At 54.0% G+C, this 22,079-nt stretch overlaps 4 protein-coding genes across 4 annotated transcripts; 2 read left to right on the forward strand and 2 right to left on the reverse strand.

Moving 5' to 3' along the window:
* Positions 1-1,441: 1,441 nt before the first annotated feature.
* EAH_00011870 (isoleucyl-tRNA synthetase, putative) lies at positions 1,442-9,426 on the forward strand (the record flags this gene model as incomplete). Its single annotated transcript, XM_013394790.1, has 15 exons — positions 1,442-1,526; positions 1,648-2,908; positions 3,482-3,578; positions 3,833-4,263; positions 4,498-4,622; positions 4,851-5,113; positions 5,309-5,537; positions 6,303-6,517; positions 6,668-7,036; positions 7,357-7,467; positions 7,712-7,828; positions 7,996-8,208; positions 8,393-8,590; positions 8,817-9,076; positions 9,270-9,426. The coding sequence occupies 15 exons, from the start codon at positions 1,442-1,444 to the stop codon at positions 9,424-9,426; spliced, it is 4,131 nt and encodes a 1,376-aa protein (XP_013250244.1).
* A 1,280-nt stretch (positions 9,427-10,706) lies between these two features.
* EAH_00011880 (hypothetical protein, conserved) lies at positions 10,707-11,339 on the forward strand (the record flags this gene model as incomplete). Its single annotated transcript, XM_013394791.1, has 1 exon — positions 10,707-11,339. One exon carries the CDS (start codon positions 10,707-10,709, stop codon positions 11,337-11,339), a length of 633 nt encoding a protein of 210 aa, XP_013250245.1.
* Positions 11,340-12,083: 744 nt separating this feature from the next.
* On the reverse strand, positions 12,084-15,817 carry EAH_00011890 (OTU-like cysteine protease domain-containing protein, putative; the record flags this gene model as incomplete). Its single annotated transcript, XM_013394792.1, has 5 exons — positions 12,084-13,265; positions 13,491-13,684; positions 14,125-14,212; positions 14,309-14,365; positions 14,513-15,817. 5 exons carry the CDS (start codon positions 15,815-15,817, stop codon positions 12,084-12,086), a joined length of 2,826 nt encoding a protein of 941 aa, XP_013250246.1.
* A 2,057-nt stretch (positions 15,818-17,874) lies between these two features.
* Positions 17,875-21,130, reverse strand: EAH_00011900 (microneme protein 2, putative; the record flags this gene model as incomplete). The annotated part of the gene is made up of 5 exons (XM_013394793.1): positions 17,875-18,100; positions 18,358-18,480; positions 18,624-18,990; positions 19,232-20,806; positions 21,127-21,130. 5 exons carry the CDS (start codon positions 21,128-21,130, stop codon positions 17,875-17,877), a joined length of 2,295 nt encoding a protein of 764 aa, XP_013250247.1.
* Between the last annotated feature and the right edge of the window lie 949 nt (positions 21,131-22,079).

Genomic DNA, 22,079 nt, shown 5'->3' on the forward strand with positions numbered 1-22,079 from the left:
AGAGACCGCCGCTTATGCAATAGTTCTTAGCCCGCCGTTAATTGCCAAGCTTAGCAAGAACCACAATCGCATGAGTATTTAAAGACTAAGAAAATGCAATTAGAAGGGAAGCAGGTTCCACTGCAGGCAAGTGCAGTTACGGAACACAATGCCTGGTTGCAATGTTGGGAAGGTACATCGGCGGCTACGTTGGTGGCACGCACGATGTACTTGACTGCGAAGTCGTATTGCGCAATCCGGCAGTATTTTATTCTCGGAAAGTCTTCGTCAGGAGTTGATGTTCTGTTTGAACGGTGAAGTACCTGCCATATCAGTAATGCTTGCACTGTGTTACTTCCCACCAGGCCACGCAGAGCTCCTTCTCACCTCCTGGATACCTGTATACTCCTTCCGTGAAGAGGTGAGAATAGGAAGAGATAATCTGGTGATTTTTCGAGTCTTTGGCTTGCGGGGAGTGGATCATCCCAACTGCTGTGTCATTGGCGCCGGTTGTTAGGAAGAAGGGTTTCTCGAAACCAAGCAGCCCGAATACTGGGGACGCTGTCAGGCGTCTGATGATGTTTCTGACTGCTGCGGTTTTGTTTGTCACTAACAACCCGTGTCTATGTTTGCCACCAACACTCTGGGTTGGATAGGAGCTTGGACTCAAGAGTGGGCACTGCTAGAAGTAGAAGTTCGTCCTTGGAAATGATAGGCCAGTACTAATTGTGTGATATTGTGTAGTGATTCGGCTTCCTGGCATGTTCTCTACACACGCAAGGGTTGCTGTGGAGCCTGGCGTAGCCTGGTCTGTCCGACGTTAGTTCACGAACAACTTCATGAACAACTACGTGGCCTTCGTAGGCAGCTTGCACGCACACAGAAGTACCACTATTGTGTCAATTCCCCACAGCTTCAGTGCAGATACCAGAAGGCGGTCTAGCCGTGCACGCATGAGAAGGCGCCTTGCATCATTAGTTGCAACGAAATGCGCAGCAACTCATGTCATGCGGCCTATTCCCCGCCAGCCACAGGCCTGTGGGCCGTTGTGCCCAGGACGTCTGGAGACGTCAGATGGCCTTAAGAGACTCTTGCCTTAAGCATTTTGGCTCGACTGCAGCTCAGGATGGTATTCGGATGTATGATCGTGGTCTCGTTTCAGCGCGCATCAGCACTCCAGTTTCATCTCAGCTTTAACTAAGGCTACGCCATTCCAATGAGGCTTGAGTCCCTTACTTGCCATTCCTTGTAGTTTTTTGTGATCATTATTACCCCTCGCAGTCCTTCCATTTTGCATAAAGTGTATTTAATAAGTATCCAGCGTTGCGGAACGGCAACGCCCAGGGTGGACACAGGACGCCACCCCACGGGTGTACAATCAAGACAGTCGGAAATACTGAAGCAAGATTTTCAGTGTTTGAGTCCCTATACTGCACGAAAACACGCTGTAAAGGATGCTAGGATGTACGTTGAGAACCCTCCTCTACACTTTGCAAACGAGCCTAGGCAGCCCCGACGCTCTCGAGAGTGTCTTGCTAATTCTGTGCGTGAGCTAGCCGTTAGATACTTTCGTAGTTGAGCTCATGCCTTTCTCAAAGCATTTCTAGCCCTTTCGTGCATTTCCCTTGACATTTTGTGGCTTAGTGTTGTCCTTTGTACTTGATGTAGGGCCCCCGTCGGCAGTGACTCGGCAGATGGGCCTAAGGGGAAGGCTGCCCTCGCCGTGGGTAGCAGAGGGGCCCCTATTATCAGCCTTTGAGCAGCAGCAACACTATGGTGAGCCCCATCTGAATTCGCAGCATCGGCGCCTTGGGCGTTTTTCTCCGGGGCTTTCCCTGCTCCTACTGTTGGTGCTTCCTTTCAGTGTCTCTGCTTCAAGCCTGTTGCCACGACTTCCAGTAGGCCACGGCACAACAACCAGTTTCGTAGCTTGTCCAGGAGCAGGCAGCCATAAGGCGAGCCCTTTTATCTCAAGTGGGGGCCGCATCAGGGTCAACCCCGGGCGCGGCGACGTTGGAAGTGCCCTTGCTGGATTCCTCAACTCTACATACCCTAAAAACTCCTGCGGATGCAGAGTCGGATTCGAAGGGAACGATGATGGCCTTAGGTCAAAGATCGACAAGAGAGGCTCTGCAGATGCGGATTGCCGTCCAGCTCGCACTCCCAGCAGCACAAGCAGCAAAGACTCCAGCACCAGCAGCAACAATTCCCACGCGTTTTCCTCCACCGTTCTGCTACCACGTTCGTCGTTGCGCCTTCGCGGGGATATATGGAAGTCTGAGCTTGCGGTGCAACGGCTTTGGCAGCGACACAACACGTACAAGCAGCTGCTCCTGCAGATTTGGTGCATGAACAAATGTTTACAGCACCTGAAGGACCAGAAAAGCAACTCAACTAGCAGCAACAAGAGGAGGCGCAAGCCTTCAGATGAAGTTCTGGACTGCCTTGGGTTTGCAGTAGCTCCGCCGAGCAACAATGATGGCAGCAGCGATAGCACCATGCTGCTGTTGGACGGCCCTCCATATGCTAATGGGGAGCCGCATATGGGCCACGCAGTTAATAAGTGCTTGAAAGACTTTGCTGTGAGAGCTGCGCTGTTGCAACGCCGCTGTTGCCATATGCTTCCGGGGTGGGATTGTCACGGGTTGCCCATAGAGCTCAGAGCAGCCGCAGCAACTGCTGCTGCGAGTAACCGTGGCGCAACTGCACCAACAGCCACAGCAGAGCCTACTGAAACAACAGGGGTTGTCCAATTAGAACCAAACACTGGAGGAGCTACCACCACCGGCTGCAAGGGCGGCAGCACCACAGTAGGCAGAAGCGACAGTTGCACAGGCCTCTTGGGCAAGGCTGGGTCCGAGGAGTTGCGCAACAGAGCTCGGCTAGTTGCTCTTCACTTTGCTTCGCTGCAGCAAAATGCATTTCAACGGTGCGCCGCATACTAACGGCTTCAAGAGCAGCAGCTACTGCTGAAAGCAGCAGAACGGCTAATTTGCTATTTGATGTTCCCTCATTGCTTCTTTCCTTCGGTCTCCCACAACTGTGTTGTTCGTGTGATTCGCGCTATACTTGGATGCTCGTCTCTTGCCTCGCCGCTTTCTTAAGATCATCCTGACAGCGAGCCCTTCGCATCTGCTTCACTGCTAGATTCTTAACAGTTTCATGCATGCGTATGCACCCTTTTTGAACCTGCAAGTGTCTTCTCAGCCGTCACTGTGCAGATAATCACTGGGGTGTATCTTGCAGTAATTGCCTCCCCTTGACTTAGGGCGTTGCAGTTTGCACCGTAACGACTGCTTTGCGTCTCGCTGGTTTTTCCTTATGCTGGTCTGTGCTCGCCTTCTTTCCCCCCGGCCCCCCAGCCCCCCCTATTTTTTTCTTCCCACACCGGTTCTCGTCTCCTTGTATTGCCACTAACCATGAAGACGCTCGCGCTCTAATACTAGTCTTTTAATGCGTGTATCTATCAGTTCGTGTGTCTGTATGCCATATACGTGCGCAGTTTTGGCGTGTGGGCGCATTGGGACTCTGCCTACAAGACTCTGGACAGCGACTTCAAGGTCCACGAGCTGCAGCTCTTTGCGCTTCTGTGGAACAGCGTGGGCCTTGGCAGCAGCATAGTGGAGACCAGTGAAGCGACTTTCTGGGCAGATATTTATTCACCAGCAGGGAGACGCATGCAGAAAGCTGCTACGGGAGAAAGACGCATCTAGTCGCAAACATACACTGCCACAAACGCAATTAGCGTCTTCGACAGCCATAAGCTGACACATGTAACGGTGGGGCAGCGAGCGGCAAATGGGCTGGTTGAGAACATGCCAGTGTGCCTCTCATGTTTCTGTCTCCTGTCTAGGGCCTAGTCTCTCTGTCGCGTTCCCCTGTATATTGGAGTCCTTCCAGCGCAAGCACCGTCTCAGACAGCGAGGTGGTGCTGAAGCCAACGTCCAGAGACCATCTCTATTTCAAGTTGTTGCTAACAGGCCCTCGTCCAGTCTCAGAGGATGGCAAGCCCTTTCCCACTGGAAAGGAGATGCCCTGGTTCTTCGTTGCCTGGACGACCACCCCTTTCACAATCCCCGCTAACAGGGCACTTGCTGTCTCCGCTTCTACGCACTACGCGGTCTTGAGAGCCTCTCTAAAAGGGCCTCGAGGTGGAGATGAGGAAATATGGATAGTGGGGGAGAGGTGTGTAAACCGCCTGCTGGCGGCTCTTCAGGGTGCAGGGGAGCCCTGGGATGTGCTCCAAATAGGAACGCTCCCGGGGAGCTGCCTGGAGCATCAAAGGTGCGCCAATGTGTCTAGCGGACATTTGCAATCAATTTGCATCTTGTACAAACTGCCACAATTGATTGTTGTTGCTTTTGCTGCGCTGTCGAAGCCTTCTGCCGCTGACTTCGCAGGGGATGGAGATACTTAAAGGATTTGCCAGTAACAAAAGGAGCTACTAGATTTTCTTTTGCACTTCTTCCTTGTCTGTGGAGCATGTGGCCTCTCCCTCGCTGCGTGCGTCTTCTTCAGGTATGCTCATCCTATTGCGAGCAGAGTGACTTGCCCCGTCCTGTTGGATCCCGCTGTTGAAGATGACAAGGGGACTTCCATCCTTCACGTGGCCCCCGCGCATTCCCAAGAGGATTATCGCCTTTGTGTGTGAACACATAGACCGCACTTAGCCTCGAGTGATCGATTTTTCTTCACCTGGCCTAGCCAGCTTAGACGCTTGACCACAACTGCACTGCATTGTGTATCAATAACGGAAACAATCGGCTGCAGGGGGCTAACTGCTCCTAATAATAAAGCCTGCGGCACGGTTAACAAGTCACATTCATCATTGCCCGTGGCACGCTGTTGTCTCTTACGTGCGTTAACCTCAGGTGAGCGTGCAGGGCAGGGCGTTGGTCTCCTAGTCCAACAGTCAACGGATCCCACAACTCATGTAAATGTGCCGCTGCTCCCCGCCCTGGGGGATGAAGCAGCAGCAACTGCGGTAGGAGCCCCGCTGTTGTGTCCTGTGGGACCCCAGGGAACCTTTTTAGGAGGCAGCGGTAGCGAGCCCTTTAAAGGCCTTGAAGCCCTGAGTGGTGGAGAGCAATCCATCATCGAATATCTGCGCAGCAGTAAAGCTCTACTGCTTAGCGTAAGTGCTTGAGAACGCCGCCTGCCCTAGCGAAGGGCGCATGCATGGCTTGCTGAACGATATCTGGCTTTGCGGAGCGATGCACGAACAGCGTTTACTGACAGCTGCGGTTGCATGTGTGTACTGAGCAGCGGGCCCCCGCTTTCCGCTCGCCTATCGATGTGCGGGGCGTTTTGTGTGTGGTTGCGTTTGCAGCAAAAAGTTGTGCTACCATTCCCTCACGATGAGCGCCGCGGGCGTCCTCTGCTGCTGCGTGCAACTCCCCAGTTGCACTTTAAAGTGAAGGACCTTCTGCCGGAGATCTTCCGGGATTTGCAGCGCATTAGGTGGCTGCCTCTAAGGCGCAGTGCGAAGCAGCACCAAACACACCACAGCGCTTTTGGGCTAGAACTCCGGGAACTCTTACAGGGGCAGGAAGAACAAGGTAAAAGTGCCCCATTTGCAGCAGGCCCAACAGCAAGCGCCTCTCCTGGATACGAACGCATGCGCGCAGCACTGCAAACAAGGCCGCCAACGTGGTGCCTCTCTCGGCAAAGGCATTGGGGCCTTCCAATTCCACTTGTGGAGCAACATGAAGTAGACAGGGATGCCCCGCACTGTCAAAGCGCATATGCGCCGGGACAGACGGACGAAGGGAGATGGAGAAGTATGCGACTTGACAGTGACTTATTGCTGTACGCTGAGTCTTCTGAGGCGGCCATCCACGGTGCAGAAGGCCTTCTGTCCAAGTGAGCTAAACTGTTGCGAAATACGGGGTGCAACGGCGGTGACACCAGCGGCAGCAGCAGCAGTGGAAATAGCTCTGCCATTGCTAAGGTACAGGTTTCAGTCGTTCTGGCATTTTGCAGGCTGAGACAGAGGAGGTGGTGCGAGGCGACTTTCGACGTTTGGTTCGATGCCGCTTCTGCATGGATTAAGGGTCATAAATTCGTCCAGCAATGGGCAGAGGACGCCAGCATCTTCCTTAACAAATATCTTCCCCAGATGCAGCAGCGGCGACGGCAGCAGCAAGTTGAACATCACCCGCACGAGCAGCCCTTGCGTGTGCATCAGCTGGAAGCACCGCAATCGTCGCGGCAACCAAAGGATCTGGTACCCGTCAAAGAAACAGAAGGATATTCTTGCTTAGTAGTAGAAGGCTCAGACCAAAGTAGGGGTTGGTTCCAAAGTCTTTTGTTATCCCACGCAGGTGCCAGGGAGGGCTTCCGTCGTCAGCGAGCCCAACAACTGAGGCTTGGTACCGTGCAGGCTGAAGGCCAGAAGGGCACACAAGGGGTGACTGCACAGACAGCGGAGAAACGCAGAACAACAGTATGCACTGACGGAAACCTCCACGACAAGCAAAAGCCAGCAATGGCAGCCCTGGACGACGCAGTATTGCCTCAACTCCCATTCAGCGTCGCGGTCACCCATGGGTTTGTCTTAGACTCTACCGTACGTATCCCAAATCTACTGCCGCTGCTACTTACTGCCTTACTCCCACTAAGCTTTGAGCTTAGGCCACCCGTTTCCGTTGAGGTGTGTGGCCTTGCTTTTGCGGGGTCCTGGGTGTAGGGCAACAAACTGAGCAAGTCAAAGGGGAATGCGCTATCGCCAGACATCTTTTTCTCTGCTGAAAAGGAAGCTGCAGCAGCTGCTGCAAGAAAGCCTCCCCATGGACACAGCGGTCCCTCTGCGCAACCGCAACAGCTGCAGCGTGTACGGAGGCAGCGAAAAGATGGCCCGGTGACGTACGGCGCCGATGTGCTGCGTCTGTTTGTGGGCGCCCTGGACTTTGGAGGAGACATGGCATGCCCTGGAGATTCGGAAGAGCAGCAGCAGAGCAGACACACCGTAGTGCATGCAGCCAGTACTACTTATATCAAGCTCAGAAACGCATTCAGGTACCTCATTGGCTCACTCCAGGACTTCGACATCAATGCCGTAAGCAACAGGTGGAGCTGCGCCAGCGGCATGAGAGACGTAGCTGCCCCTAGCAGGGCAGATGAGACCAGCATATCTCTAATGCAGGTAGTTCTGCTGCTGGTGAGGTGGCAGCACAAAAAGCAAAAGTGGCTGCAGCTGAGCTTGCAGGAGAGTCACCATCACCAGCAGCAGAACTACCTGCATTAGAGAGAGACGTAGCTGCCCTACTAAGGGCAGCTACGTCTCTCTCCCGGCAGTTCAGTTGTTGGTTGGAGTAGTTGCTGCCTCTGCGGGTGGCGTTAGCCTGACCTGATGGTTGGCTCTTTGCGTATTCTTAGGACGCGCTCCCATTAAATGAACTCCCTCTTTTTGACATAGGGATGCTGCTGAGACTACAGGCGTTGGTGGACGATGTGGGAAAGGCCTACGAGGTTTTCCAGCACAACAAGGTACGGCCAGAGGCTTAGACTCATTTACTGCCACTGAACTTGCACAGAAACGTTCCAAAGCTCCTGCTGCAGGTGGCGCTAGAGCCACCTGAGAGCTCTAGCGCTCTCAGGTAGGGCTCTCAGGTGAGAGCGCTAGCGCTCTGGCCAGTGCTAGTGGACGGGATGTCCCCAACCAGTGAAATGTTTGCTGCAGCTGAAGATGAATCGCGCCTCAGCTGTCTTGCATCCCCTTGCTTTGCTACAGGCCCTGCGTTTGCTGCTTCGGTTTATCTCCGAGGACTTGTCAGCCACTTTTATTGAAGTAGCGAGGGACAGACTTTACCTTGACCATCCTAAAGGCTATCGTAGACGCAGCTGCCAGGTCAGGGTTGTAGCAACGCCGTCTGTCTTTCACCCTCTCTGCTTGTCTGTGTGCACGAGTGCGGCCTACGCCCCCGGTTCTTGCCTCTTGGGCTTCTTCACTAGATCTTCAAACAAAACTAGAAGCAGCTTTATGTTTGTGTTTTGTTCTTTCGTCTGCATGCGCAGACAGTGCTCGTTATGGTGCTGCTAGTGCTGACACAGCTCGTGTCTCCTCTGACACCCCATCTGGCTGAAGAGGTATTTTTCAGAATGCCCAAAACGCTCAGGGAAGCGCTGGCTGCTCACCGCAGCAGCAAGATTATGGCGGCTTTAGGCCCACAGGGCGAAGGCTTGGCAGATGCTCTCGGTCTCTGCGGTCCTTTGACCTCTGTCTTTCACGTATGTTATCTTCCATTCTTGATGCGTCTATTGTGGCCTACTGGTAGCCACTGGCGTGCGTTCCAGTGCACACGCTTTTCTTCACTTCTTCTGGGCATTCTCTTTTGTGCCCTGTCAAGTTACATGTACCCGTGAACGTCTCCTACCTGGGTTTCCCTGCCTGCTGCGGCTTCCCCTGTTGCAGGTAGGGTGGCCTCGTATGCACCTGTCTATTCAGCCCGCCGCTGTGGCGGAGGCGCAGCAGCTCTGGGGTCTCCTGCTGCCGTTGCGCCAAGATATGCACGGCCTCTTTACCAGAGCGCGGCAGCTGCAGAATTGTGGCCACGTGGGGTCACCACGGGTTGGCTCGCTAAATGATCTGAAGCTGAGTATAACTGCTCCGGTGAGCACCTATATGTAGCAAGGGAGAGCCATGAGCTCGCGGTTAACTGCATCTAGCTTGTGGTGCGGAGAGTTGTCTTTTTGTGAATATCCTGGGGTAGGCGTTGTTTTAAAAGAGGGAAATATTGCTTAATTTGGGCGCGCATGTACAACTTTGGATATCGTGCTTGCGGTCATGCACACAGACAAAGGCGATGTTTGAATATCTACAGCGGTTGCTGCCGCAGTCTAAGCTTCTGAGGCCGGCTCCATTGTCTAAGCCATTCCTGGGGCAGAATGGAGCACCACAACCGATGCGTTCATACGTTGATGATCTCCGGTGGCTACTCCAGTGTTCGGGCGTTGAACTTCACATGCCTAGGATCCCCGTCGAGGCTCCCAAGGAAGAGCAACTTGACGAGAACCTGCTGGCTTCTGTGGAGGGGAATGCTTCGCATTCGGGTTTGTGTATGAAGCTGTACAGAGCACAAGGGCCGAGATGCCAGAGGTCAGTCAGGTTCGCATGCTGCCCTTGAAGATGGATCTTCGCCAGCAAACATCGGCAGTGGCTCACGCAAAAATTTAATGCGCTAGGTTGTCCGAGTAATCTATAGACATTTCTTCTTCAGTTTTAGGGCAGCGCCTCTCGCTCGCTGGCTGCTTCTCTGCAGGTGCTGGATGAGGGTTGCGCCTTCAACCAGCGAAGTCTCGGAGTCTCAAGGGCCTGCAGACTCCTCTCAGCATGACGACGGAAATGCGCCAGCAGGGACGGATGCCTCTGGGCAGGCCACTGCGGAAGTCCCATTTGCGTGTGAGAGGTGCACTGACGTCATGCGGCGCATCCAGAGCAAAGCATGAGACAAAGCTTTGCAACTTCAGTAACTTCTGTAGCGGCTGTCGCTTGCAGTGGCGGTGCCGGTTGCCTTGGTCTACACGGAAATGCAGTTAGCTATGTTCAGTGGGCTCACTCTGATCAACGAACGCACTCAGGGCTGAGGCTAGCGGGATTGCCGATGTCCAGTCGACTGTACGGTCGTGTGCTTGTGCTTCTGCGTCCTGTTCTTCCCGTGCTGTTGGATACAACTGGTTGACGTTTTTTGTCTGCACCTTTGTGTTTTGCTGATAAGCGGAATGCCAACCCCTTTAACTTTTCATGCAGCTCCGCATAGGGTAAAGTGGAACGCTCTGCAGAATACCTTGCCTTGTGCAAGATGCTGAGCAACGTACTCAATCAGAGTGCAATCGAAGGTTCTCAATCTATGTGAGAGCCCTTTGATTGCCCTTCGTGCCGCTACTTACACTCTACAAACGGCGTATGATTTCTGCCTTTTGTCCCTGTCCAATTTCACGAAAATTAGCGGAGGAAGGGGGACACCACAGTATAACTCGTTAACCAGTTGGGGGCGTCGGACACCCGGAATCACCTGGTGGCTTCGTCTCTCCCCCCATTTCGTAGCCATACACCAAAGAACAAGAAGCATTTCCGCATAATCTATGGCATGATCCACCAAATACGGCTGAAAGATAGACTATACAAGCACTGGCGTTTTGCGTCGCGGCTGACTGACGGTTTTCCATTGCATGCAGAGCATCGCTTCTCCAGAGATGCAGCTGACCAGTTACTTCACACTAAATAGTAATCTCAGCTATGGCAAGAAGGAAAGACAAGACTGTGAACACGGGTAGTCACTGTTGAGAGTACTAGGGTGCCCCGAGGAACGCCTGTCCACGCAGGACCCCGAAACGGTCGCAACTGGGGAAGTCCCTTCTGAATGTTGGTTTTCTGTTTTCCCCTTCTTTCAAAGGTTCTTGGCTATTTAATCGCCTTCCTAGTCAACCCCCAGGCCACGGCTTAGTTACCAAGCTATCTTTGTGGGATCCTCGTGGCGGCTACTCCGCTCCCCGTCTTCCTCTCGAAAGTGGTTAGTGAGACCTCCTAGTTACTTTAAGGGACTCGCTGTGCTTCGTGTTTTGCCGAAAATTTGAAACAACCTTGAGGGCATCTACAAGCCCCAGTGTTGCGCCTCGTTATTCATGGGACGATGAGGTGCCGCCGACTTCTCGGAGTGGTTTTCCTCTGCCTCTTGGCAACCTTGGGATCCTTACGGACCACAGACGCCTCGACAAATAGCGGGAGTATGGGAGTAGACCGCGAGGAGGTGTGGGGCCACATCTTTTGCGACCCCTCACAGGCGGCAGGCCTCACAATTGCCCTAAACGGGATTCAGCTTGGAAGTGCAGCCGTGCTACCGGCGTTCCCCAGCAGAGGAGCCTCCGGGAAAGGCTCAGGTGTGGACGGTTCTCCCTTGGGGTCATTTGGACCCTCAGCCGAATTCCGTATCCCGCCTCTGCTGCCTGGATCGTACCTTCTGGAGGTGCTGCACCCGGGGCTGATCTTCCCAAAGTACCGGATCGTCACGACAAGCACCGGCGGCAGTGAGGTGTATCTGTTGAATGAATATCTGGTGCCTTCCACTCTAGTCCCCCTTACGCTGCCCCTTAAGGTGGGACCCACAGGGGTTCCTCGGTACCTCCCGGCGCAGGGGGGATTCAGCATATTGGATTTGTTGCGACAACCCCTCGTCATTTTGGTCATGGTTTCCCTCGGTATAATGTACTTTCTTCGCAAAATGCAAGAGGCGCAGGCTGAGGCGGAAAACCAACAACTCGAGCAGGAGGCTCATGAACAGCATGCCGTGGACAACTTGCAACACGAAGCCCCAGAGTCTGTCTTTGTGGAGAAGCTAATACGACAAGTTGGCGGCTATTAGTTATTCTTGGTCGAAGCGTAACGTCGCATAGCCCGTCATGTTGCTCGGTCACCTTTGGGACCCCTAAGGGGGCCTCTGATTCCCCAGAGAACTCAACTACCCAACAGGGATTTACAAAATCGCCACTGTTTCCATCCACAGCACAACGCTGTGTCTCTGGGACCAGCTAGGCCACGCCTGCATTGGTCGACTTTTGGCGTTGATGTGGCATTCAGTTGCCTCGAGGAAACAAGCATCATTTTCCCCACCTGCTCAAGCAGGTACTCCCATATAAATTGCCATATGCAGTTGCCATATGCAGAGGGGAACTACGGCAGCAGTGAACACTCAACCACTCCCTACGAGGAGTTGTCATAAAAACGACTCCCTCTGGGGAGCGTAGAGTAGGGCGCCTCCCACAGGCCCCAGTTAGCAGCGAATATGAGCATCCCAATTGTTCCTGCTTCCGCTGCGCAGGCTGCTGGCTGCCGCAAACTGCACACTGCACTGTTTGCTCCCTCTACGTACCTAACCTGAGCCGTCAACGGTGGTAATGAGGACTCTGCACTACGCAGGAGGACATTAACTCGCATTCTTGATTCATCGGCTTTGCCTCTGGGCCCGCTGCTTGCGTCTCCGCACACAGACCTTCTGATGCCGCCACAACGCTGTCTTCGCATTATCTTGCAGCCCTCACTCTGCTGTTATTCCTGCCACTGCTGCTTGGAACCTGCAGCGCTAAAGCTTTTGTGACTACTGGTAGTGTTACCTTCCGTGACTTTTGTTGCCATTGCCCAACCATCCCACGAACCAGGGAACCTCGTCCTTTTGGCTATTGCTGCTGCTGCTGGCGCTTTGCCGCTGCCCGTTTGCAGCTGCTGCTCTTGCAGGCAGAAGCTGCGCGGGCTGTTGGCCCGACTGACGTTGCTGCTGAAGCGTGGCATGCCGAGCGGGTCCGAGGACCCCGCTGGGGGCCAGGACAAGTCGGCCTTCCGGCAGTCGCACGTAGTGAAGCTGCTGCTCAACAACTTCATTGTGGGGAGCTAAATGATGAGTGTAGGCAAAGCTTCTGGGGGTTGTAGACACACGTAGCCCTTGCGCTGTAGGCGTGACCAGAGCAGGCCCAACTGAAGATGCGATGAGAACGGGTCCCGGCGGTCCCTGGCTGTGGCACGCTATAGGCGGCGAGGCTGTAACGGAAGCTTGCTGCCTCACACGCAGCTGCTCTTGCCACATCTGCTGCTGCGGCCTGTCATATCTGACAATTTGGCCAGGGCGGTTTTCACGCCAAAGACCTCCTGGAGGGCCCCCCGTCTGCTGTAATTCCCCCCCAGGGGACCCCCCACTTCCTGCACAGGGCGCACCTATAGGAGGGCCTGCGACACCAGAGGACCCCGCGTAGCCTCTGCCAGAGTGGCCGTACGCGTGCACGTTTGTAGTGCTGTTGTCTGCTGCTTCTGCAGATGCTGCCACCGCTGAAGGAGCTAATCGCCTCTCCGTGAAATTCCCAACCATGCTGTGGCGCTGTGATGAGTCCATCGCAGACGGTACCAATGGAGGACACCTCACGCCCTTGGCCATGCGGGTCGTCCAGGCCTCCTGCTCCTTCTTTGCTTCTCTCCAAAGCTCATTCACAATCTTCGTGGTCTGCGGTACCAGCTGTTGCAGCCGCTGTTTCTTTATGGTAGCAAGAATGACCTCCTGCTCAGCTGCGATGCCGGCCAGGTCCTGTGCACTTACCTGCAGACATTCAGCCAGGGCCTCCTCTTCAAGACCCGCAGGGGTCCCAGCAGGGTCTGTGGATGACTTGGAAGCTACATCTCTTCCTGAGCTGTCCGAGGAGCCTCCCGAGGCAACAGACAGGACCAGACGTGCTAATCCCTCCGCCTCCAGCTCGCCAATCGTATGTCCACGAGCTATCGGGAAGCCTTCCTTCACGTAATGGAGCTGTAAAAAAACTCAGCACCACTGCACATGCTTCCGAGCTGGAAGACACCCTATCACAACATAACCACTGGCACACTCTCGATCAAATTGTTGCCATAGACACCTCTGTCCCTCGCGGTCCTGCCAGCTTCCCTGGGCTACGCGGATGCCCCCAAAGTTACGGCATTGGGAATAACAAGTGGACATAAAGTGCGCATTAGTCAGTTCTCTCTCCGGTTTGCTTACTGAAGTGTAGTGGCCTAGTTTTCCGTGCCACATGAGTCGGAAAGGAGTATGGATCTCGCCCTCTTGGCTTGGAGGCCTCCTCTTCTCTGCATCTGGCTCAAAGGCCTGCAGTAACTGAAGGTGTTCGTCAAAGACGAAAATTGGGGTGCCAAACAGCAGCAATAATGCGTGCATCTCCCTGTAGTCTGCCCATTCTGCACACACGCCACATCATCAGCGATCCCAAGCCATGCGGCAGCAAACACGAAGGCAGGCAGTCTAACGCTGATAGAAAGTGCTCCCCTCCGCAGAATCAAACAACTGTAAGGGGAACCAAAGGGGCTAAAATGGCCATCCTAAGGCCTAAAAATAGATAGATGCTTCCGACCTCCTGGCCGCTCCACCACAGATCACGTTTACACCTGCGCAAGTGGTAAGCATCTCTCAGGATGCCAGCGTCGGAACCCGGTGTTGCTTTCTGGTGCCTCTGACACTCGTATCTCTCTTCTGGTTCTTCAGTCTCTTCTCAGCAATGAGAGACGAAGCCCTCCCTTACAGCCTATGCCATAGTGTGCAACGCGGACTGCAGAACTTCTTTAGTCCTCCCATGGGGGACTCTGACGCGCACACAAATTTAGCCATGGGTGGCAAGTACCTCCATAGGTTCTTTTGGTCTGCAGCCATCGCTCGAACGGGCCCTCGCTCTCATCCACAAAGGCCTCGAAGGTGTCCTTACATCTCAACTGCATAGGAACAGGAACCGCAAAGAGTTCGAGACACCTGAGGAGTCTAACCACGCTTCAGCATCATGTGCCTTTGACGACTGAAGCGTGCCTCACCATTACATCAACAGCAAGCCTTCGCAAGAACAAGTGGTGCTCCTGAGACCCGTAAAGCTGCAAAAATGAAGAGAGAGCAACTAAAAACAAGCAGGAAAACTCAACACGCGAGGTTCGACGAGGTCACCTGTAGCTCCAGCGCCGCAGAAGGGGCCAATCTACCAACTGAGGACACCCTCCGCCCGGGTAGAGAAAATCACCTACCTGATCCGAGAAGGCGCGGTAGAGACAATTTCCGTCCCCCTCACACTCGCGCGTTAACATATAGGGGGCCATGGCCGCAATGGTGGAGCCCTGTTGTGCCTGCTTGCTGCTATGGCTGCGATTGCTGCCGCTGCTCCCGCCGTTCTCCGTGCAACTGCTGCCCGTCGCGGTGCACTGTCGTGCTTCCCCCTCAGCTCCTTGTGGCACTGCCTCCAGGTGAGGCGGCTGCTTTGGCTTCGGTGACTGCTGCAGCTCCTTGATAGCAGCCAGCTTCAGGCTGCCTTCAGAGGTTTCCCCGTCGCTGTGGGCCTTCTTCCGAGTGTCTCTGCAGCCACTGCAGTGATGCTGATGCTCATCCACTCCAGCGACGCCTTGTTGAATCACTTCCTCATGGATCTGTTGACTCTTACGACTGCTGGAGCTACAACTCCGAGCTGCACTTGGATGCTGCTGCGGGAGCACTGCCTTCGATGCCTTCTGCGTCCCCGGATGATACAATTGCTGCTGATCTTTCTGCTGCTCTCGACTTAAAGTCGCCGGCGGTGTGAACTTATTATTAGGAGTAGTCTGGATGGGAACCGGGACACCCAACGGGGGGCTGGAGGGCTCATCTACTGCCCGAGGGTCTCCTTCCCACGAGGAGCAAGTGGAAGAATTCGAGTTCCTTGCCAAAAGGCGCAACCTACTGGTGGCCTTGGTAGCATCGCGCTTCGGTTCCGGCGCTGCTATTGCCAAGACTGAAGTTCCTGCCACCACAGCTGCTGCCGCCGCTACTGGCTGAACAGCCTCTCGAGGTAGAGCCCCCGGCTGACGCTCTTGTGGAGCGCCTACGTCACCGCCTTCTTTTTCACCCAAGCTGCCACTTGTTTGCTGGCTGCTACTGTCGGATGGCGAATGCATGGCTACTTTGACAGAGCCCTCCTGCCCCCGCTTCTTCTCGGGATCCGTGGCCCAGCTGTCTCCATCCGTGGCTCCGCCAGTTCCATGTCCAAGATCCCCTCCAGTTTCAAGCAGGGTAGGGTTAGCATGATCTTCAATATCACGACCAGAAGCAGCAGGCAATGTACGAGCCGTGGCGGGAGCGTGGCGCAGCAGCCAAGCACCGTCCGGCCCTTTGCTGCAAATTAATGTGTTTGCGGTTTTGCAGCAGTGACAGGCGATGTGCACAACCTGTGTAGGCTCCAGATCATCTCCTAACCGGAAACCTTCCGTCCCTTCAACCAGAGCAAACGCGCCATAACCAGCAGTGACAGACACCGCACAGGAGGGAGAGTCGCTGTGCTGCTGAGCGTCCCCAGCTATCATGATGAGTGTTGATTGCTTCCAACCAGAACAGACGAGGCAAAAGACCCTCTGCCTATACTGGTTGTTTGCTTTCTCCGTTGGTGCTGCTGACCCCGCTCAGCTGCGTGTCCCACCAACCAACCCAGGTTTCTCACCCCCTCGATTGTCCGGCAGCAGCGGCAGAAGCAGAAACAGCAACGGAATCACGCGAAGCGGCTGCGTGGCAGTGCCTTAGAATATTTAACTACAACTCTTCTGTGGGATCAAGAAAGCCCCAAAACGCAAGCTCATTGCTGCTGACTTCCCAGGCAGCTGCCGGTGGGTTGTGGGCGCCTGTGGCTGCTCAGTCGCGAGTGTAGCTTGGAGACGTGTTGTCTGTTAAAACAGTGCTTCTCTATACTTTATCTTCGTCATCATTTCACCAAGTTAAGGAAGTTCCTATTTTCCATATATTGATACACAGTAGCCGACTAACCGTCGGTCCAAGTCCGTCGTTATTCCCCCTCTGCAGTGGCACCACAGCTGAAGCTGGCGGCTCCTGGCAGAGTGTATCCTGGATATAGCAAACGGTTAGGCTGTTATTTGCCCATTTGCTTCAGAAACGCGTAGGATGTAGTATGTGAAATGACTAGCACTAGGGGGGAAGTAGCTTGAGGAAGCGGCCTTCAGGGGCCGCGCCCATTCAGCTTTGCGGGGTCGCCAACCGTGACGGCACTATACTGCTCCGTCTCGCAGACGTTGTTTAAAAATTATGCCGCTTCTTGAATAATGAGTTGGGAAATTACGTGCTACAGGTTGTGAAGCAGCTCCGCGGCATCGGGGGAAGTAGCACCAAGTTGCGAGCCATTGGTTGGACCGCCCACAATCGGCGCCTAGTCGAGGTCTTATCAACATGGCCACGACGTCGCGAATTGCCAATATAGAGGTTTTGCTATTCTGCCTTGCCTCTAGGTGAATCCATACAAGCTCTATGAAGCCCGTTTGTGAACCGTACGGAGTTCTTCCCCTCCGCCGTTAGGAATCGCAGGGGAGAATACAGGGATGGTTCTGAAGGTTCACCTCGACAGGCTACGGTTCGCCCAGTATATTCTGCATTCATGGCACCTCGTTCGTTGCAAATTGAGCACAAGAAGGGGGCCACTGACTTCGTGGAGTGGCAGGAATGTAATATGGATACCAGCGTGTCTAGTCACTGGGGAACGAGTGAATTGCCGCAGCAGGTCAACATAACCTTGCAAAAGGTAATTAGTGACTCAATATGCCTAGTCATGCCCAACACCAGAACAAACAGGCGAATAGATGGTGAATGCGTAGTATAGCTCTGTCCAGATTCACCCGCTCACTCCACCTCTCCACAACTAAGAACTAACAAACCAACTCCACAGTTCAGCAACCGCTATGTACGCAATCTACGAAGCTACCTATAGTATGAGGCAGTTTGGAGAGCCGTAAGGGCCCCCCTTGGAGGAAATGACAAAGCATAGTACACTTCGGTAACCCGCAAAAGCATTAAGGAGGTTTCGCTGGTACTGCCAAATCGAGCGCCTCAACGGGCGCAGTGACAATCCCCAAAACTGTTTCACACATCGCTCCTCCCCAAGTACACGTAGGACGGTAAAAAAAGACGCAGGCCCCACGAAGGCAGTAGTTCGTCAATTAGTTTATCTGAAATGTCGAATCACTTGCGCGTGTAGCCGAGCATGCACCTCGCACTCTGCGTACCTACGTACCAAACAAAAAGTCCTGGAGCGCAAATGCTTCAACATCACGTAAAGATCCAGTACACAACGCCTCCAATGCACCCCTCTGCCTTCGTTCCCGAGAAAAACTCGACGCAGAACGAAGCCCATGCAAGCGCATCCTCCATCATGCATGCTCATGACGCCACTGAATTGCGCGTGGTTGCACTCCTGTGTAGCAAAGCCTTGGCTTCCTGCCGATCTTTTTGCAAGTCAAACCACAACGGCGGGTTGAAGTTTTCAACCTGTTACTAGTGTTCGCGTCCCATATCGCCTTTTTAATGCCCAAGTAATCCGATGCTTGTGAGTTACCCCAACTACTTCCTGGTGCACGCATCACTACTGCTGTGGTGGGATGCCAGCACGCCGCAGAAGCACGTCCTTCACCGACCCTCCCAGTACCAAAACCACAAACGCAGCTGTCTGATGCTGTGCCGGAAAAGGTGCGTTGTACAGCCCCAGCAGAAGGGGCCCAGTTTCGCTCTCAGCAAGGCCTGCAGCTTCTCCCTGTTTGTCTAGACTCCCGGGGCAGGCGACGAGCGGGAGGAAGAGGTAAAGGAAGAGACTGGGATTAAAGTGAGGAAGAAACCGCAAGCGGACACGTGGAACAGCATTCTTGTCAGCACACCGCACTTTGCATAATTGCTCCTCCAACTTTACATAGCCTCGCACAGGGCGCCTTCGGCAGAACCAGGGCATGTTGCATTGTGTGCGGCTTGCCTACGTCAAGCTAAGAAGCCTGGTGAGTGCTTCCGCGATGGGTAAACCTTTGCGCGTTACAACGCATTCCGCAAGGTGGTGGTTTTCCGTTACGACGCCCACATCTCTGACTGCTCGCCTGCACTAATAAGGGACTCTTTTTCGACTTCAGGAGGATTAGCTGTGCCTGCCTCCCCCATGACCTCCACAGCAGTTCCACCGGCAGCGCTAGCAGCTCCACCGCTCCTGCAAAAAAGAGCAACAGTCAATGACAGAAATCGTTAGAAGCACACTTGGCCAGAAGGAAAGCAGGGCAGGGCGAGATAGCAGCACGAGCCCTTCACGCAGGAGCCTATAGAATAATGCGAAGCTACTATCCAAAGACTCACATGCCATAGAAAGCACCAGCTCCTGCAGCGATAGCCAGGATTCCTCCAGCTACACCGCCTGCCACTGCTGCTGTCGGAAAACCGCGACCTTCCTCTTTCTCTTCTTCCGAGCTTTCCCCGGAGCTCCCATCTCCCCCCTGATCAGCTCCAGAACCTTCTCCACCGACACCTCCAGCGCCCCCCCCAACGCCTCCACCGCCACCGCCGCTGGAAGACTCTCCACAATGCGCCGCGCAGCTCTCCTCCTCATGTGTCGAGCTCAAGCACCGCTGGTCGTCGTAGTCAAAAGCCACCATGGATTCCCGTGTTCTGCTCCCGGAACATGACTGGCAGGCGGTCCATTCGGTGAAAGGAAGTGTGCATGGGCCTGGAAAAAAGGTCAAATGCACAGCAAACGACCACTCACAGATGAGTTGCATAGAAATGAGGGGAGGTACCTCCCATCAATTCCACTTGAAGTCAACAGAAGTGGTCTGCCAAACACGTCCCCGACGGTTCAAACACGAAGACTTCACACGGAACAGCGACTATTTCGCGTTCGTCTAGGCAGAAGCCTAGACCCTGTACAAAGCATCTTAACCGGTTGCGCGACGGCCTAGACTACTCACCGCAAGGTACTTCATTGCACGCTCTCTCCTCGGATGTTAAAATCTTTTGGCCATCAGGGAGGCTGTCGTTCTGCTCGTCGATGGTCTTTCCTCCAAACCGAGCCTCCTGAATGCTAGGCCCGCGGTAGCGGACCTGCTTTCCACCGCCGCATTGTTCGCTGCAAGGACCCCATCCTTGCCATTCGCCGACGACTTCATCAACAGGACAAGGCTGCGTGTTGCATTCAATAGATTCCACCGGACCTTCCGGGTGCTGCTCCATGCACGATCGCCCGCCATGTTGAGCATTATCTAACCAAGGTTCCCTTCTTCGCTCTTGCGTGCCCCCGCCACAAACCTTCGTGCACGCGCTGTAAGCAGTCCACTCACCACATGTTGCATCGACAGGGCATGGATTTTCATTGCACGCTTCAGTCTCCCGTACAGATATACCCTGCTTTTCAAGCGTCTCTCCCCCATGGAGCTCGCCTTCCTGAGGATAGCCCTGCCGTTCGCGGTGCCTTGTACCGCCTCCGCATGTCGCGGAACAGTCCGACCAGTTACCCCAGGGTCCGGGTTGTTGCTGAACTGGGCAAGGGACTTTTTGAACAGTCTCTACCTCCTTTGGAAATTTTGGGGGGTTCTGTTCAAGGCAAGACAGACCACCTCCGCTAGCAGGTGGATTCTCGTAGCCCTCCCTCTCCCTGTATCGCGTTGCCGACCCGCAAGTGGCGCTCCACTCGGACCAGGCGCCGAACTCCCCACAATGCGCATCAGCTCTGCAGGCGGGCATTGTACACGGCTCCTCTCGAATAAGCCCAGGAGCCTGGTCAGCACAGGACCGGCCCTGCGGAGCCTCACAGGTAGGGCACGGTGGTGTTCCCGGCCGCTGTGGGGTAATCTCTACACGCGTGCTAATCCGCCTCCCCTCTGTGCCGCACTCCCCCTCGCAAGGCCCGAAATCGCTCCACTCGCTGCATACTGCATCTTTTGCAAGGTCTACGCATGCAGCCTTAATGATGCCGGTGATCTGGTTGCCAACACTCTCCCAATTCGACTGCAAGTAGCGGGGGCAATCGTTGCTAGTGCAGCCTGCAATGCTTCGACATTCACTAGAGTTAACTCCCGCACCCACTCCCAAAACTACAAAAATCACCCCGCGTTTGCGTAAGTCTTCTGCAGCGGCTAAAGTTTGTGATCTCCTACTGCTGGCGCCGTCCGTCATGAGCAAAATCATTTTCGGCGCACCTTCCCTGCCTCCCCGTTTATTGTTGAAAAGAATGTCCCCCGCATCCTTAATTCCAAGGTGCGTGAAAGTGGAACCTGCTGCATAAGGCAGTTTGGCCGCTGCTCTTGTAAACAAGCCTACGTCCTGAGCCGTAGGGTCCTTGAGTTCCCAGCGAACCACGGATTTGGTTCCGAAAGTAACCAAACCCACGCGGACATCGTCAGGGGAAAGAGGCATGGTTTGAGCGAAACCTTGTAGAAAGGAACGCACTCTCGCATAGTTCGTGGTGCCAATGGAGCCCGATTCGTCGACCACCGCAACAATATCCAAAAGCTTCGTGCAGACTTGGTCCGCGTTCGAGCCGGCGGCTGAAGCCACAGAGCAATCACAAACGGTCAAAAGCGCATAATGGACGGAGCTAGAGAAGGAAAATTGTACAAAGCAAGTCAATACCGAACATACGCAAACGGTGGAAGAGAGAAAACGGGCAGGGGGGGCTGCACAACCTCAAACCCGTTCACGAATACCCCCCACAATGGTGGATCCATATAAATAAGTTCAGACCCGTTACGTGAGGAGATGGCACTTCATTGCGAAGAAAAAAACACCCAAGAAACACGCAGACGTCAGGATGGCGGCGCCTTCACCGAAGTGACCACATTTGGTACCGTGCCTAAACAAACTGTACCCATCTACATCAAACATCGAACCTAGCAATTATTACAGCCATCGGTTACTGTGCAGAATCAATCAAAGCAATAGACTGGCCGGTTTCGCGCCAGAATGCCCGTCAGAGCACCCTGCTCGGGGAGCCCACGTGAACTATCCAGTGCCATTATAGCAGGAAGAAATACTGCTTCCTAAAAGATGAGCACCTTCACGAACCTGCATGTGAAGAAGGAAAGATAAAGCCAGCGATGACAAAGACTAATAATGAGAATGCCCAGCAGGGCGCTAGCCTCCACCTAGGAAGGAGCGCCATTGCGGCGGTGATGAAAGGAAACAGAGGGCTCGGTAAAAAAAGAAGTAAAGTAACTGAATGCAATGAAAGAAACCTGCCAATACCGCTTGCTTTGAAACCAGACCTGAATAATGTTGTGAGGCGGCAAAACCTGAATACCCTCGCCGTGTTCTCCTGCCCTTGCGCACTGGCAGCTTTGCAGCACGGCGAGGTTTCCTGCGGGATCTGCATGCTGTCCTGTGTGAAACTAAACGCGCTTATGCTTTTTGGTCTTGTTAAATATTTTCCATGCACTTTTTCAATTCCACCTCCCTCTGCGTTGGAGACACCCCTTGACTTCAGTGCATCGTGCATCGACGAGGCTTGCCACACGCAGGTCACGAGCGTTGGACAACTGCTTTTCAGTCATGTTTCCTACCACATTTCTCAGAGCCTACCCAGTTTGCTGTTTTTTATGTATTAATTGAAAAGCTTCTGGTTAATGGGTCTTTGGAAGCAGAGCTTTTCTGTAGCTGTTCACGGGCTCAGCCTCGTAATGCTCATTCCTGCTTCGTCTGCCTGTACTGGGAACGCAGACGGATAAATAAAAAGCGTTGCAGACTATCTCTTCAAGATAATATTCATGAAAGTAACTGTCTCTATGACTCTACGAGTATTATAGGGCATCACAGCAAAGTGGT

Source organism: Eimeria acervulina, genomic scaffold (assembly GCF_000499425.1).
Source record: "Eimeria acervulina Houghton genomic scaffold, Eah_scaff64, whole genome shotgun sequence".
Classification (NCBI taxonomy): Eukaryota; Apicomplexa; class Conoidasida; order Eucoccidiorida; family Eimeriidae; genus Eimeria; species Eimeria acervulina.